Source organism: Danio aesculapii, chromosome 15, assembly GCF_903798145.1.
Source record: "Danio aesculapii chromosome 15, fDanAes4.1, whole genome shotgun sequence".
In the NCBI taxonomy this organism is placed as follows: Eukaryota; Metazoa; Chordata; class Actinopteri; order Cypriniformes; family Danionidae; genus Danio; species Danio aesculapii.
The window spans coordinates 29555128-29574130 of NC_079449.1; the positions used below are offsets into that span (position 1 = coordinate 29555128).

Genomic DNA, 19003 nt, shown 5'->3' on the forward strand with positions numbered 1-19003 from the left:
TTGCAATACTACTGAAAGCAGCAGCAGATTGTTCACCTCAGATCTTAAAAATTAAATAAACTGTTTGAAATTAAACTTTGAAATAGCACTGTGACTCAAAACCAACACATATCAGTAATTCAGCATGTAAATTTAATAATGTTAAAGAGGTTTAATATGTATTATTAGATTCTAAACCTTACCATTTCATGAGTACATATTCTGTGCTTCTGAATGGCTGCATTTAGATTTCTGTCGCGTTTCATCAGCTTCTTCTTTTACCAAACTGCTTATCGCTGCAAATCTCTGGGTTACAATGTCACCTGCTCAACTAATATTTATGTTCATAATATTTATATTATCTGCTAATTATTAACCACCTAATGTGAAACTCTAAATCTTTGTCTCTTTTCAGGGTCTGCTACTGTTTAATGGAGGTCGCATTTCGGTCATGGGTGTGTGCTTTGAAAGCCTTTCTGAATAAATGAATGAAATATGCGGTGGGGTGCTGAAATATAATTGGCTAAAGTGGCATTGGGTGGGTTAAAAGAACAAAACAAAGACAGCCTTCTGGCACGCAACTCACATACTCACATATTAAGCAGAATATCTGACTTTAGCATTGTTTTTCAAATAAACAAAAAGGTTCACTTAGCATGTTTCTTAAATATCTGCATACATATTATGGTATTTGTATGCTTTAGAAGAGTCAAAAACTTACATACAGCACCTTTAAAAAATATTTTGGGGTAATTAATTCCTGCAAAATAAGAGTCTTGGCTTAACTCATGTTAATTTCTTAATAAAAAGTCTAACTGTGTAACAAAAGATTTTCTCGCTCATTACAACATCAGTGCTACATGAAGAAGCTTTAAAAACCATTACATTTGTTCCACAAACAAGATAAAATATGACATGAGGGCAAATCATTTAAATTTTTGAGTGAACTTTTCATGTTAATCTTCTCTTGTGTTCATTCCCTGAGAAATGGCCTAATTGTGTAACTTTGGCTCTTTACAGCGTCATTCAGATTGACCCCGCATGCAGGTGGGAGAATTAAAACAAGGCAATTTTACAGTTGAAAGTTTCCCTCCATCTTGAGATGACTCACACTGCACTTCCAGGTATTTCTGGGCCTGGAAGTCCTTCACGGCTGGATGGTCAATGATGCAGATGACGGCCACTCCATCGTCCTCCTTAGAGACGGTGAGCCTGAGCCGGCTGGTGACAGTGAACATCCTGTCGTATAACTCCTCCACAGTTGCCTCACCTGGGAACGGCCGCAAGAGTGACATGTCAGCCATAACAAGCTAGCTCTCCCCACCCCAGCCTGCTCATAATAACAACACCAGTTCACCAGGAGAGGGAGGAGGGTCATGAGGACCCATACCGTCACCTTCAGACAAATTTCACCTTCATTTATTGTGAGAGAAAGGACTTGTGAGTACAAACAGTCATGCTTAATAAAGAGTGCGTAGGACAGATTCTTAGGTGTATGTGTGTGATGTCCAAGCATCACAATACGGCATGAAGCACAGAGACACCTGACAAATCTTTTACTGTGTGAAAATTAAATGCTTTTTATTTTGGGTTTCCCACTTTCATTCCCACTGGTGCAGGCTAGTGCTGTACTTGTACTAAACAAATCTATCACAGGTTGTACTTGAACTACACAGTTCCTATTTACTGTGACCTTTTATGTGAAGCTGCTTTGACACAATCTACATTGTATAAGCGCTATACAAATAAAGGTGAATTGAATTGAATTGAATTGTACTTGTATTTCCCAAAACCATCATAAGCCAAATAACACACCACGCATTATTCTAAATATATTTTTAAATATAAAACAACAGCAGAGTTCAGATCACAGCTATAATGATGAAGATGTATAGAAGCGATATTATTGGGATCATTCATTTATTCGTTCATTGATTTTCTTTCCAGCTTAGTCCCTTTATTAATCTGGGGTCGCCACAGCAGAATGAACCGATAACTTATCCAGCATATGTTTTCATGCAGTGGATGCCCTTCCAGCTGCAACCCATCACTGGGAAACACCCATACCGGAGCTCCCAGATGATACCCACGCCAACACGGGGAGAACATTCAAACTTCACACAGAAATGCCAACTGACCCAGCTGAAGCTCGAACTAGTGACCTTCTTGCTATGAGGTGAGAGCGCTATCCACTGCGCCACTGTGCTGCCCCTATTATTGGGATCACTTTTTATAATGATTTTTTTTTCTAAGCTAATAAACAATAAAGCTGACAGTCGGAATCCATTGAAATATAAAAGGCTCATGTAATTTAATTGCTGTGAAACTCTGCTTAACGGTAAACCTTATTTTCAAAGACTATTTAAAGATAATGAAACAATTTACGCCATTTAAAAAAAATTATATATATATATATATATATATATATATATATATATTTAGTTGAAGTCAGAATTATTAGCCCCCCTGAATTGTTAGAAGATTTTTTCAACACATTTCTAAACATAATAGTTTTATTAACTCATTTTTAATAGCTGATTTCTTTTATCTTTGTCATGATAACAGTAAATATTATTTTACTAGATATTTTTCAAGACACTTCTATCCAGCTTAAAGTGACACTACAGGCTTTAATTAGGTTAACTAGGCAGGTTAGGGTAATTAGGCAAGTTATTGTATAATGATGGTTTGTTCTGTAAAACAAAACACGGAAAACTGCTAATTTACGGAAATTTTTTATTGTAGTTTATGGATCTCTGACAAAATTTGGGAAACACATGTCACTACAAAGTAATAGTTTACTTCCCAAAAGATGCATTGTAGTTTTGGTTGTTCTACTGTGAGTTAGGTCATAATGTTGTACAGGTTACTTGTACAAGTTGGTGGTGCACGAGTTGGACAGCTACAAGTTGATGTTAACAGGATGTATACGTTTTTGCTGGTTTCAAGCTAGTCTCAGGCCCCGTTTACACTAATAAATTTTTGTTTAAAACGCATACGTTTAGCTATGGTTACGCCTTTCGTCCACACTACCCCAGAGTTTTCGAGCCTTGAAAACAAAAATTTTTCAAAACGCTCAAGAGGCCATTTTCATTTTAAAACACTGTTGCTGTGTGTCAGTGTGGATGGGGAAACGGAGACATCTTAAAACAGAGGCGTGGCTGCAGACATTCACCTATCTGATTAGGGCTTTTTTCTTAACATTAAGTGCACAAAGTTTAGCCCTGCAACCATTCATTGTGAGTTCACACTTCGCAAGTTTGATATAGAAAACAAACTCCCGAGGACATGTCGGGTAAATCTTCAAATAGACTTTATTACGTCATTCACATCAACACAATCTCACGGCAATTCTTACCTTTTTGATTTAGTGGCTAATTCATATGAATTTGTATGATCTAATTTGTACAATTTTGTACGATTTGCTTATCCCCCAATGGCGGTTGGGTTTAGGGGTGGGGGTAGGTGCCACGCCTCCTTTTTAAAATCATACAATTTTGTACGGCTGAACTTGTACGAATTCGTACGAATTAGCCACTAAACTGACAAAACGTTAAATACGTATGTTTTCTCGTGAGATCAGGCGGTTCACATCACCCTGGCTATGTTGTTTCACTATCTTAACAATAAAATGAAAACATGATATAAGGAACTGCCTATTTTCATTTTGATATTAACAACTTAACATAAAAGATGTTGAGGCATATACACGACATATTTATATGACCGTCATCTTCACTGTGTGCATAGTTATAACGAAACGGAGCCTATAATATTACTGCTTCCTTTCATTTTTTTTGAAAAATATGAAACATACCTTTTCTATTTTTTCGAATGTCAGTTTTATTAATCAATAATGGCCATTATAAAAGTATGACGCACAATGATTTTATAGGCTACAATATAAGCAATCAATCAGTCAAATAAGCAGCGGTTACATAAATTAATATAATAACTTATCTTTGCGCTCAGCCAAAACGCATTACCTAAGTAATAGATTCAAAAGACCAAAACGTCATTAGATAGAGACAAGATGAATTAAATATTATGTTTAACAACTGTAGTGAGATGAAATCCAGCAGAAGATCCTTGGTGAACGGTTCAACGTGCACGGCTCTCACCTGGGGAGGTGTGCTCAAAGCACTCGCTGACTATCTCGGACATATGCTGCAGTGCATGACAGAGTGTCTGTGTGGTCACGTGATGTGCATTTTAAGCAGTGTAGTGTGGACGGAGAGCTGTTCAGAAATGCTAGGTGAAATCCCAGTGTGGGTGCGGATCGGATAGTTTAAAAACAAAAAATATTAGTGTAAATGGGGCCTCAGTCTGAACAGCTGAAAAGTGCCAAAAACCTACAATATTAGTCCAGTCTGGCTGAGAGACTAATTATAATCATCAAAAATACAACTTGGTATGTGCTTACTGCTATATTATGCAAAATACACAGTTGGGTGAAGTCACATATACTGTTGTTTGAAATGATCTCAGAATAAATATCTTCCCACACAGATTTGAAAATGGATGTGTTTTTTGACACCGATAAATAGAAAGCAGTTTGGTTTGAACATTATTTTTGTGTGAATCGTGCTTCCTCACTAACATCGCTAAACTAATGGATAGAAAATAGACTTTATTTTGCAGAAAAAACTCTGCCAATTAATGTGGCTACAAACAACAAGGCATAGCAGCTTCCAACATTATATGAAGAGTTCAGATGCAAAAACCTCTAAATCCATCTGACCTCTTTTCTTGTAAATGAGCATTTTCTATCAGGCTCGGTTCAGAAGTTTCATTTTATATGTAATGATAAGGTTATTAGCTAGTAAATGAAATACCTTTTCCTCAAAAATGTCACTTTAGACAATTCTTTTCAGAATTCTTTTCTTTTGCGTCAAAACCAGCTAAATCCACGTCTGCTTTTTATGCAAAAACCTCTAAATCCACCTATTGGGACAAGACAATGTAAATAGCTGACAAATCACTTAAGATGCAATTAGAAATTTTTTTACCAAACATATAACACATCCACAAACCACCTAATATTAAAAATACATAAATCTGTCAAGTAAGTGGCGGTTCATTCCACTGTGGTAACCCCTGATAAACCAGTGACTAAAGGAAAATGAATGAATGAGTCTGTCAAGCGCATGAATCAATAACATTAAAATTGACATTAATTAAATCTTTACAATCTATTGTCATCTCTGATATTTGGGATTTGGATTTAATGTAAGTAGAGCAATATTAACACGCTTGTTAGATTCAAATAATGTAGTGTAAATACATTGTGAACATCAATATCTGTGGATTGTCCATTACTAAAAAAATAGAATTTATTGAAGTAATTTAAATAATGTATAGTTTTATGCATTATATTTATCTTTTAAAACTTAGCTTGCATTAGCAAATAAAACATAAGGTAAGGCCTACTGTGCAAAAAAGGGGATGTCTCTCAGAAGCTGTCATTTATTCATCCTCACCATACTCAAGGTCTTGGTCTCTTTTTCATCTATAGTTTATTCTCATATAGCATCCATGCGGGATAAAAGAACGGCAGGTTAACTTAGTCTTTTGTGAAATGGAGTTGCCGTTTAATGTATAGTAAATCGGACTCATTCAAAGTAGCGTCCCTGTGCAAACAAATGCTATGAATGCATGTTACACTTCCAACTGTACAGTGTGTTTTCTTTTTCTTATAATGCACAGAGTTTTGAGATAAGGGACATCTTCATTTGCCATTCACTGACTGTCGAACAGTCTCCTTATAAAAGCTGGCGTATCATCTTGCTGTTACGTTGAAAACATATGATTCGATTTGCGCCTTCTGATTGGTTCTCGGGATATTCCGGTGGCGTTAGAGGCTTTAAGGGGCGTTTAGAGGCTTTTGCCAACAAAATGTTATTTCTGAATGGGCTGATGCTGGGATTTGGATGATTTGAAGCAAATATATTTGTTGATGGTGTACTACGTGCCTAAAGCATTCACTCAATGTCATTATCTCATTTTTGGCGGAAGCGGCGTTTAGCGGCTTTTACATCTGAACTCTTCATATCATGTTTTTTACATAAACACTTATAAATATGGTGGTGTAAAGTACGAAATTACAAATAGTAAAATACAATTTTCTCAGGAAAATGTACTATTTAAACTTTTCAACTATTGTTTTTTTTTGGTGCACCCGGTACCCTTTGGTTGGAAAATGTCTTTATCTGCAGTACCAAGTGATTCCCAAGCTTTACATGTGTGTATAAAGAGTTTGTTCATTGCTGGCAAATGATAGGATGCATTTGCAGGTTTGGCCTCAATTGATTTTGCTTCATCCATCCAGTGCTCTTTTTGTTCCCTGAGTTTAAAATATTCCTTTTACTGCGTTAATAGATGAGAAACCGCTTCAAACGATCGAGTGTATGAGTGAACTGTGTGAAACATGTCTTGATTGTTCAAATATTGATAAGGTAGAAGTAATGATGCTACATCTTGCAACTGAAAATGTAGCTGAGCTATTTGCTTAGCTATTTGTAGAACTTAAAACTGAAGCTGGCAGTGTTGTTAATGTTAAACAGAAAGTAAAACTATACTAAAGATCATTTTCTGCAATTGAAATGAAGCTGAAATGATGTATGGCCAGACATGTGAGCATGATGAATTCATATGCAGCAGCTCTGAGGTCAGTAGCTGTCTGTAAGGTTACTGCCCATCATGTTAGCCCTCATCCTAAGACAATTTCTAAACTCAAGGGCATTGAGCTAATTGCAGCACAGAGTATGACGGTTTACTTGGACCTAATGAAGTGGGAAATAATTACAGCTCGGCACTGACCTATAGCTCATCTCCATTTTCTTCTGCCAGCGCATACTAAGGCACTGATATTAAAAAAATACTTGAGTTAATGTACATTATATACACTTGAAGGCCTATGGTGACACATTTCCATCCTTCTATGAGGACCTTTCATTAAGGATCATACTAATTTTGCATATGATTAATTGGGCAAAATTTATCATGGTAGCCATAATTTTTTCCATCATAGGTAATTATGTGTATCTCATCTTAGTGTATCTCATCTTATATACAATGGTCAGTGTTGTTAAAATTACTGTCTCAGGCAAGGTTTATTTTAATTGATAATATAATGTTTTGTTTTTAGTATAATTTATTAATTATATTATTAAAAATGTTTTCTTAATAAGGTAACACTTTATTTTCATGGTCCATTTGAGTATTAGTAGACTGTCTGCTTAATGTCTGTTGATATTGCTCCTTCGACAGACTTTTAACTGACTATAAGAAACTTTGCAAGTACATGTCAACTTACACTAACCCGAACCCCAACCTAACCGCTTACTTATAATCTAATGATAATTAGTTGGCATGTAGATGCAATGTAACTTAAACCATCAAAATAAAGTGTGCCCTTTAATAATGCTTGAGTCAGTGTTTTTAGTTTGTAACTGAACTTGAGAGAACTGTTTAGTAATTGGAAAAAAAAAAAAAAAAAAAAAAAAAATATATATATATATATATATATATATATATAATATATATAAATATATATATATATATATATATAAGCTTAAAATTAAACTGAACAAAGACAGCAGGGTTATTACAGTGAACAAAAAAAAAATTATAATAAAAAGCTTACATTAAACTTAAAATCTAAAATTAAATAATTAATTTGAATATTAATAGGCTAATTGATAAGCTAATATTTTTTTTCAAGGGTCGCCAAAATAACAAACTTTATGAAATTACAGTACCAACAGTTCTGTCAGGTTCTGGAATCTGATTGGCTGATAGCCGTAAGATATTAAAGTAAATTAAAGTAAAAAGTATTCTTTCTTTTGTCAACAAAATAGCATTGCAGTGCGCATTTTTGCAGTGTCCATTTTTGGAACGTAAAAGCACGTTCGGTGTGATCAAAGTCGATGTCGCTCTTTTGTATGTTGTAGTGGTGTATTTATACCATAGTCTGGTAGTGTATCTGATAGCGTTTGCTTTGCTTTGCTTTGCTTTTTTTCAGGGTTAATTATTGTGATCTCCCGATTGCAACAGAGAAATGTCTCTAGACTTGATATTTCATGGCGTTCAGCCTTATAATCTGAAAAAGTCAGAAAAATCACCTGTTTTGTCTTCACTTTAGATATTACGCTAGAGAATCACTCAAACACTAGTTCTAAAAGACTTTGGTGAAGTAGCAACAGTTTCTGGTGTTCTGATGTGAGTTGCAGATGTGAATGAATGGCGGAAGAAAGTAGAAAAGGATTTTAAGACTCTTCGTGTTTGATTTTTTTTTTATACACGATTATCCTGTCAAACTGTTGTTTAAATGCAATATCACGCTTGTAGCAGTACAATATGGCTGTATGTCATCACTGACTACGTTTACATGAACACCAATAATTCGATTTTAATGCGATTGAGACAATACTCTGATTAAGAGTCTACCATGTAAACAGAGATTTTTGATTAATTTAATCAGATTAAGGTCATAATCGAACTAAAGAGAAATCGAATTAAGACATGTGGAGTATGTCGATTTTAGTCGCATTATTGAAGTGCAGTACAGACATGTAAACACCTTAATCGAACTATTACCGTCATGTAGGGCTTTTCGCCGCGTTTTGCGACAGGATAGTCCACACCCATACACACACACATGGCTGTTTAACACTCTTTGCACCTACCAAGTCAGTGCAGACCACAGACACCTGCATCGTGAAATGCAGAGGTTTTTTTTCTTCCATTCAGCATGGGGTATGAACTTCCATTAAAACAACAGTCTTCCAGCAGTTTATAGTATATCTCATTTGTATATTTCGTTTTTCACAGGAGGGCATGCAGGAATGAAAGTGAAAGTGCCAAACTGCAGTTAGAGTCGACAACTTAATAATGAAACACCCGAAAATACATGAAACTCCGGAGGGAATGCGGATAGCGCGGTAACGCAATGACGTTAATCTAAGTTTGTGCTATAACATGTAAAACGGGATCATGAAAGAAACATTCAAGAAGCAACTCATGTAAACACCTTGATCTTATTGTTGTCTTAATTAGATTAAAGCAAATAATTCGATTACTGATGTCTATGTAAACGTAGTCACTGGTGAAACACTAAGGCACTAAGTGCGATATACAGCCATATCGCACTGCTACTCGTGTGATACTGCTCATAAACATTCACAAAAAGTAAACAAATATTTGGTAAATACAATTAGTCTAAAATTAAGTCAAAATTCTGAATATAATAATAAACTGTAAATATAAATTACATTAATTAAATATTACATGTAAAATCATTAGCAAAATATTTGAAACAAACAAACAAACAAACAAACAAACAAACAAAAAAACACGTATAGCCCAAGATAAGCCACAATTTACCTCTGTGCCCTTTGTCCTCCAACACTTTATAATCAATGCTGTTTCAAGCCATACATAATGAGACCAGAGATTGTCTGTTAACGCTTTTTAATTAGAAACCAGCCATTATTAGCTTAACGTGCAGTTTCTGTGATCTTTACTGCATGCTAGCTAGCATTTGATCCATTTAGCAGACGAAATCTCTCGCCTCAGGCCGCCGTCTGACTGCTTTCACCGCAGTTAATGAAGCTGTGATGTTTATAATCCATAAACAGTTGACACGTTAAACTTAGATTCTGTTCAAATGCTCCATATCATCTGCCATGTTTGCCTCTGTTTCCCCAGGTAGTCTATCTGAATGTTATTCAACAGTCCCACCCTGCTGTCTAATGGAGAAAAGCTGTTTATAAGCACATTAACCAGCCTGCGCATTCACTCCTTTATGCCAGCCCGCACTGCCTTAACCAGTGAGAACTAATATGTGGGCAGCATTTGCTGAGTGGGAGGTAAACAGTTGGAGTTCATTCAAAACTACTTATTTAAGCTCGACTAAAAAGCACCAAAAAATCCGCTTTTAGATGCCTGTGTGTGTTGTGCTCGCCTTGTCAATTCGCCGGAAACACTTTCTGAAGGCTTAATTAAAAGTCATTATGAAGGCAGAATGCTAAAGCATGGTGCGGATCAGACACGTCAGTAATCGCGGCAGACTTATCTGTACAATCTTCCTTGGATCTGAGTCAGACCTTGCAGTGGTTGGTCGCCTTTCATCCATTTGATGGTGGAAGCAGGTTTGCTGCCCATGGCGGTGCAGGTTATCTCGGTCTCATTCCCCTCGCTCACGATTTCCTCGCGGGACTCTAAGATTGGGTTGCCTGGTGGAACTGGCAGAAGATCAACAGCAGGATTAGAGACGGTGCGACAGCTCTTCAGCGTTGGATCAATGTTTTTTATCAGCATGTTCGGTAAAGGACAAACTGTTATTTCTCAAAGATCTGCCGATGACTATCAAAAACTTAAAGGGTTAGCTCGCATCAAATTGAAAACATTTTCATCATTTGCTCACCCTTACGTTGTGCCAAACTCATAAGACTAATGGTAATACAATTGAGAGATTTCTGAAAATCTGATTATCCAAATTTCAAATACCGCTCCAGCTTGATATGTGAGATTACACTCATAATGTGATCATCAAACATACAAGGATGAATCTCATTGGTTCTCACGTGTCAAGCAAGCATGCTCAACTATCTTTGACCTACTATATGCAGTTAAACATACACAGTTGACATTTTTTTGGTAGATAAAGATCAAGATGAATAATTATTCATTCTGAAATTAATTGATAAATACATATAATTTTATTTCAGTTATTTTCAGAGACTGTTAGTTTCATCATCATTATTATTATTATTATTATTATTATTATTATTTACGAGGGCTGGATTGTGCCTGGAAAAGCATCCACTGCGTGAAACATTGCATTAAAAAGGCCAATATTTGTTAATATGTATTACTATTATTATTATCATTATTATTATTATTATTATTATTAGTAGTATTATTATTATTTCCCAGGGCTGGATTGTGCCTGGAAGAGCATCCCTTGTGTAAAACATATGGCAGAGTAGGTGGCGATTCATTCCACTGTGGTAACCCCTGATAAATAGGGGACTAACCTGAAGTAAAATTAATGAATTATTATTATTATTATTATTATTATTATTATTATTTATTAATATACTATATGCAGTTAAACATACACAGTTTACTTTTTTTTTTGGTAGATAAAGATCACGGTAATTTTTTTTTTTTTTTTTTCCATTGACTTTTCATTTCTTTTCATTTCTTCTCATTCATTTATTGTAAATACTGTAAAAGTTTTTGACCAATAATCAAAATTTTTGATTTAGTTTTTAACTGACTTTTAATTGATGATATTTGCAGTATTTTATAATTGAAATTGTTTGGTAGCATGTTATTTTACAGTGCCGTTTCTCATATAGTACGTACTTTTTACTTAGTAAGGAATAAACAGACCCCACTTAGCATAGCGGCTTCATCACCAGATTGGTGTGCATTTAAACAGAATTCAACAAGCCAGCGTTAGCTACTACATTTATGTTACACTTACCACAAATAAAACTTTGTTCAGATGTTGCTTTTCAAAACATAAGTCAAGTTTTTGTGCTCTGTGTGGAGTATTTTCTTGCACCTCTTCCAAAGCCTTCTGTTTTGATTTGACTTCATTTTTGACTGTATATCTGTGAAATAACTAAAATGTAATGGTCAAGACCTGCCTGAAAGAACCTTAACTGTGCTAAAAGTTCAGAATCAAGCATTCATAATTCATGTAGCATGACTATAATTACTTCATAAACATTAACCTTAATCCATGTAGTTACCGCATATAACTAAATGTCAGATTTCTTACAGGTGAAGCACATATTTTGTAAAACAAACCAATATAAATGTTAATTAGGTCTGTCACATTGGCGGCATAGGTGATGGTAAATTAATAATTAAGCACCAGTGTCATTATAGAGCGATAAACTCTCACTTGTAATTTGCTTCATTTACTTCCAGGAAGCTTCATTCAATTATGACTTTCCAGGAAATCCATTATAGGAACAAAGATGTTCAGCTGTTGCTGTAGCTGAATAAATGTTTTGACCGATAAAATGTAAAGAAAATCAACACAAGATTGCAACAGTAAATGGTTCCATTTAGTGAATGGAAGTATTTTTTTATTAGAATAATGTATATTTATAATGTAATGCTAACAGACATAGCCTTTATCACGTTCTAGACAATTAAACAGTATATTCTGCCTTATTCTGTTATGATAAGCCACAGCCATTCACAAAGAAAGTTATTTCAAGCACTCAACAGATGATATAAATGTTTTTGAGATAAAACCAGCTTGTTATTCTGGTAAGCTGTTGTACTCTGATACTGTGCTAAGCTAAAAACATTAGCATATTAGCCTTTTAAGTACAATCATTCATTTCGTATGAAACAGGTGTGGTTCATTTGTCAAAAAATGAAAAGATATACAAAATAAATAATTTGACTCATAGCATTTACTAAGTAGTTTCCTTTGTTTCTATATAGGAAAATATATCAAAATTGTGATTTTTTCTATGTTTGTGTGTGAAAAATGTGAATATTTCTCTCCAGCAAACTTGGATTTAACCACTTGATTCATATAGATTTGTTTATTTAATACATTATGGATGTTCAAAGACTTTCAATGGTATCTCTCATACTTCATTAAAAAAATCTTAACTTGTGTTCTTAAAATGACTTAGATTTTTCTTTTCTGGGTGAACTAACCCTGGAAACACTGTGGAAAAGGTGTTGTTTTTGAATCATACACTCTTTTTTCACCATTCTATCTGAAAATACCCTATAGTGTGTGTTTTGGTCTCCAGCATGGGATGTTGGTGTGCTGGGGTCCCCACCAGGCTTTTTAACAAGCTCAACCAGCAAGACATCCTTGGTTTCTCCTAAGGTTTGTACCTCATCCCACCTCACCCAGTTAGGGGTCTGCTACTGTCGCCTGTGGCTTCCTCAGTGGGCTGTTCTGAGACACTCTTTTTGCAGAGCTCCTTTGTAACAATATAGGTTGGAAAGTACCACACAATTATATGATGATAAATAAATTATAAAAAAATAAATATATACAAAATATCATGTATGTATTTTTTTATTCAATAAAATTAAGAAATTTTTTCAAATCTCTGTAATGTACTAATTAATAAATAATAATAATAATAATAATAATAATAATAATAATATTATAATTATTATTATTATTGTTGTTGTTGTTATTATTATCATCATTATATTATTATTATTATTATTATTATTATTATTATTATTATTATTATTATTATTAGTAGTAGTAGTAGTAGTAGTAGTAGTAGTGGTAGTAGTAGTAGTAGTGAGTATTAGTAGTGTTGTCAAATGTCAAAATAGTCACTTTATTTAATTATGATTATTTTTTTAAACATTTATTTGTTTACCTCATTGCATTAAAAAACCCAATATTTGTTAATATGTATTACTATTATTATTATTATTATTATTATTATTATTATTATTATTATTATTATTATTATTATTATTATTATTATTATTATTATTTCCCAGGGCTGGATTGTGCCTGGAACAGCATCCCTTGTGTAAAACATATGGCAGAGTAGGTGGCGATTCATTCCACTGTGGTAACCCCTGATAAATAGGGGACTAACCGTAAGTAAAATTAATGAATTATTATTATTATTATTATTATTATTATTATTATTATTATTATTATTATTATTGTTATCAATGAGACTCAACAGATTGGGGTTAGATTTAAATACTATGCTGAAAAGGTAGAACCAGCAATAAACCAAATAGTTTAAATCTTTTCTTATATACATGTACAGTTATACAGTTGAAGTCAGAATTATTAGCCCCCCTGTTTATTTTTTCCACAATTTCTGTTTTTCTGTTTTTTCCCTAAGGGGGGCTAATAATTCTAACTTCAACTGTATATACAGTTGAGTATATATACATATTTGTATACATATATTTATTTGTATTCATTTTTTACAATGTAGCTAACTAGCTCTCCCATCCCAATCAACCTTTTCTGCTTTTATAGAGCAATTGGCTACTGAATTGGCTAAATTATAACTAGATTAACATCAAACCGAATTGTTCCATCTATATGTGAAACATTCAGAGCTTGATCCAAAAGCATTTGGATATTCTGATTATCTCATTGTGTATTTGGACAGTGCCAGACCCACTCAACCGACTGACAAGCCGTTTTACTCATGTTTCATTTTTTCATCGCACATTACCTCATACTCTGCTTTGCTGATGGCTCTAAAGCGTCTGTCACTACAAAAGCTGCCATTCGAGGGCTCTTTTTCTAATATCTTGCCTCACGCTTTCATGTCCTGTGGTTAAGAGTCCATGCTGTGACAGAACGCATATCCTCATAAAACTCATGCTACTTTAGAGAGCACTCAATCCCATTCAGCTCTCCAGGATGTCCAAACACACTGCATAATAAATCTCTAATGTTAGTGTCATTCAGCAGCACAAAGCCAACTCCCGAATCGCTCGATGTAGCCTTTTCAACATCTAAGAGGAATTCAGTCAATACGTCTGCCAAAAGCGAGCTACCAATATCAATAGCGCAACATCTGTTCCTTTTTGTTTGCCGCGCGTTATTGGAAACGGCATGAGAGTAATTGGTTGATATTGTGTCATGGCGAGATTCAATTAGACAAGTTCAATTGAGTGAAGGAATCAATGAGGTGAATCGATAATCATACCCAGTACAGTGATGTCGGCGTAGGCTTCTTGCGGTGGATCCGTGTAGAGTTGACACACGTAGCGGCCCTCGTCCGACAGAGACACGTTGGACAGGGACACCAAGAGCTCGTTGTCGGAGAAGTTCACCAACTGAAACCGACTGTCCTTCAAAGCTGGGGAACCAGAACAGATTAGGAATTGGGACTCTGTTGTTATAGCAGTTTGATAAACACAAAGTAATTTGGTCAGTTTACTTGTCTATTTTTAATGCATGTGCACAAAAATAGTTCAAAATAAACAAAATCAAAGTGATAATTGTTTCTACACTGTAAAATAAATATGAGAAAGTCATGACAACAAGTGTTTTTATTACTTTTACCTAATCTAATACATTAATTAGGTTTCAACTAAAGTCTTTTAGTTATACAAAGTTTTACTTTTAGCCAGTTTCATTAGTGGAGTTAAGATGACTAAAAAAGATAAGTTAAAATTGTGGGCAGCAAGAATTAGTTTATACAATGTACAGAGTTGTTGCTTTTGTCAAAGCTGTAAACACAAATAACAGGGCTGAGTAGTAATATGCATTGCTACATTTGCACTGTAAGGGCTCTATTTTAACAGTCTAGGCGCAAAGTAGAGCTGCACAATTCTGGCTAAAATGAAAATTGCGATTTTTTTTTTTTTGCTTAAAATAAAGATCACGATTTTCTCACGATTCTGTAGATGTAAAATAAAGCTTAACATGAGTCGGCAATTATTATTGTTTTTTCTCAAACATGGTAAAACAACAATAATAGTAATAATAAAATTAATATGTGTAGGTCTACTGGTTTCTATAAATTAAAAATATATATATATATTCTACTTATAATAATTCTGATGTTGAATTATGCTTGAGATATAGGCCTATGCTTGCAATCTGTCATTGACAACATTATTAGTCAATTTAATTCACTGGTAAAATCAACATTATATAGGCTAGAGTAGTTATACTGTCACTGTTAATGTTTATTTTCATGCTCAACTGTGTGTTCGCTATGAAAGAAAAAAAAACATATCAAATGCTTGTCACAATCATAACTCTAAAATGCAATATGATTATTTAAATGATGTGCACGCTTTCGGTTTCATTTTCAATGCTAAGTGCTGTTCATACTTCGCGTGCGGCTCTGTGCCACAAAATGTATGTTATTTACAACTTTATTACCTGTTACTCACAGCCTATGCAGGTTCTGTTTACTAAAGTAGACGCGCACGCGTCTATCATTAAGTAGGTTGCGTGCCCGCCCTCTCTGTGATAACAGCTCACGGTCAACAGCTCACATCACATGTGATTTCCCGGCCACGAATACAGCATTATATGAAGACAAAAATGACATTTAGGTGAATTATACCTTATAAATACAGTATGTGACTCTTTAAACATCATTTGGAGGTGTCCATGTTGCCGAGCAATGTATGTGAAACAATGAAAAGACTCGTGCAGCCGCCTTTGCTTCTCTCCTGAACTTGAAAATAGGATTGTCAGAATCGTAGAAATGCTGGATAAAGATCGTCTTGGGGGTTGAATCGAGATTGCAATGTTTTTTTTGATTAATTGTGCAGCTCTAGCGCAAAGTCTAAAGTGCATGGCAGAAAAGCATTAACGGCATGTCCGAATCCACTTTTGCTATTTTAAGGACGTAACAATATGCTCTGCACCCCGGCGCATGGTCTAACAGGGTTGTGCTCATTTTTTTAATGAGTTATAGGGTATTTTTTGTATAATGTGCATTAAACCAATCAGAGTCTCATCTCCCATTCCCTTTTCAGTTGTCAGTTGCGTTGCACCATGCCGCTTTTGCGATTTACATGGCGACTTTGTAAGTAGAAAAACTAAATGCTTTACTAGTGAGAAAAAAGTTAAACAGAACGTCTGCAGCACGAGGATAAAAACAACCCTCCTCCATTCAGCCTCTTTACTTTCTCTTTACTTCAGCACAGTTTGGAAATTGTGTTGTACACTCAACTAAAGACATCCATTAGCGTACATATTTATTTTCATTTGTTGAGCGCAAAGATTTGTTTCAAAACTATTTCTAAATTCAGTTCTAATTTCTAGCAAACAACCAAATGAACAATAATAACGAAGTGTGGTCAAAAACTGAGTTATATCCAAACACTCCAGTTCTTATGGCCCATATGGTGATGCATGTGTCTCCAAAACACATGGACAAATGGACAAATCTAAACTTGTTTTTATTAAAACAAATTTAAATATGCACAGTAGTACTTAAATAATACTACAACTAGTAATAATAACATTATACAAATGCAAATTGTCATGAATAATCTGAAAAAAGCTCCCCGACACGAAGAAGGCTTAGAGGTAGTGGTTTTTGAATTTATGTAGAAAATAAGAATTTTTGTAACATTTTAATCCTTTTGTTTTTCATGTAAAGATATTTGTGTAATACTGTACATCCTGTGTGTATTAAGCAATGTGTACGTGTTTGGACCCACATAGGCGCTCTGCACTGGACTTTAGACCAGCTTCTAGTTGGTCAACGGCGCTGTCTATTTTAGTTCCTCAAAATATCAACGCGCCAACAATGTGCCTTAACACACATTCTTTTTAGACCAGCACACTTATGAGCCCACAAAGTGGCGCAAAACATGAAAATTACTGCTGCGCTGGTCTAAAAATAGCAACAAATCGCGCCAAACTCATCTTGCACCTTATTGCGTCAGGTGTATGGTAGGGCCCAAAAAGTGATTTACTAATTATTTATCTGAACTTCAGATTCCAGATTTTCAAATAGTGTTTTCTTGCCCAAATGTTATCAAGTCCTTACCAAGTATACATCAATGGAAAAATTATTTATTCACTTTTTAAAAAATACACTTATAACTGGATTTGTTGTCCAAAGTCACATTTACCAAGAATAATATTTCAGGTATCAGTTACCAAAATTTAACCTGACTGTGTTACTTGCCATTTCCTTGTTTTTAATGGCAAAAATAACTTGCTATTTCTGAGTGAAAGTGTTTCTACGCTAAACTACCTTCTCTGAAAGTAGGAAGTCATAAACATTCAATACAGTACAGTTGTAAATAAAGATTACTTTAGAAGAAACTGCTTCAGTCTTTCTAATCTATGTATATAAGTTTTTGTGAAATCTACAATCAACTTCTGAGAGAAAATCCTTAACCAAAAGTACACCTTGCCTGTATATACAGTAATCCATTTACCATTAATCAGATTTGCGAACCAGTTATACAATCCTACATCATGAAGTTCTGGGGAGTTTCATTAAATGAGCAAACTCCAAAAAAAATCAAGAAGTTCAAGAAGTCGAAACTCTAATTGAGCAGCTCCATCAGAAGTTGAAGACCTTTGATGGTGCATTTTAAGAAGCCCCTCTTAATCCCATCCCTGAACCTGGGAAGCGTCTGGAAGTCTCATTCCTAAGAATAATGATGAGGCCAGCTTGTTTTTCTGCAAAAAGACGGTGGGCGGCAAATGAAAGGGCTGATTTTCTTAGTGCTCGGACTGAATTGCAATTGATACGGGGAGTTTATGCACTATGCATCAAACAGATCTATGACTTGAGTCTTCAGGTAATGCCGGAGGACTGTAATTTCTCTACATCAGTACAGTACGACGGTAGAGAAGAGTCTGGGAGAATATGAAGGATATAAATCTCTGTAAAGCAAACCTGCGCATGAACGAGGCTCATTAGAGAGCATTATGAATTGGGAGGCATCAGAGTCTGTATAAGAGGTTGACAGTGAGTGAATGTGATTGTTCTGAGTCCCAGCTGGATTCAGATGCTCTTCAGCTGTCCTAGTCTGCTTGCTCAATTTGACATACAGATTGGAGAATGAAAAGAGAAATGAAACGGCGCAGGAAATTACATGTAGCATGTTGGATGAAACAAACACAAATTGGAATGTCCTGCAAAAACAGCTTATATCTACTTATGTTGATGGAAATACAATGGGTACAACATATTGTCTGTAACAAGGGTATGTGGACACATTTTGACCCTTTTCTTTGTTGATTTAACTCAGCTCAGCAATGAATGTACTAATATAGTATGTAGTTTGTGTGTGTCTCTGTGTTTAAAAAGCATTTTATGTATAAAACAAGGAAGTACAGTTAGCTACAGCCTGTATATACATTAATTCATGCATAAAATGTGAACCAGATTTTATTTATTTTACATTAATTTTTAAATTGTGTACTAGGGGGCGTCTAGGTTTGAATATGTTAAAAGTACAACATGTGCAACAATAGTTTTTATTTATTTATTTATTTATTTATTTATTTATTTATTTATTTATTTATTTATTTATTTATTTATTT

At 34.7% G+C, this 19003-nt stretch overlaps 1 protein-coding gene across 3 annotated transcripts in view; it reads right to left on the minus strand.

Annotated features, from left to right (window-relative positions):
• cadm1b (cell adhesion molecule 1b) overlaps positions 1-19003 on the minus strand; it is a 350413-nt gene that overhangs the window by 104775 nt on the left and 226635 nt on the right. For all 3 annotated transcript variants that reach the window (XM_056473895.1, XM_056473897.1, XM_056473894.1), the window contains 3 exons: positions 14676-14828; positions 10086-10223; positions 1091-1249 (listed from right to left, as the gene is read on the minus strand). In XM_056473895.1, coding sequence (XP_056329870.1) covers positions 1091-1249; positions 10086-10223; positions 14676-14828 — 450 coding nt within the window. The remainder of the gene's footprint in view (positions 1-1090; positions 1250-10085; positions 10224-14675; positions 14829-19003) is intronic.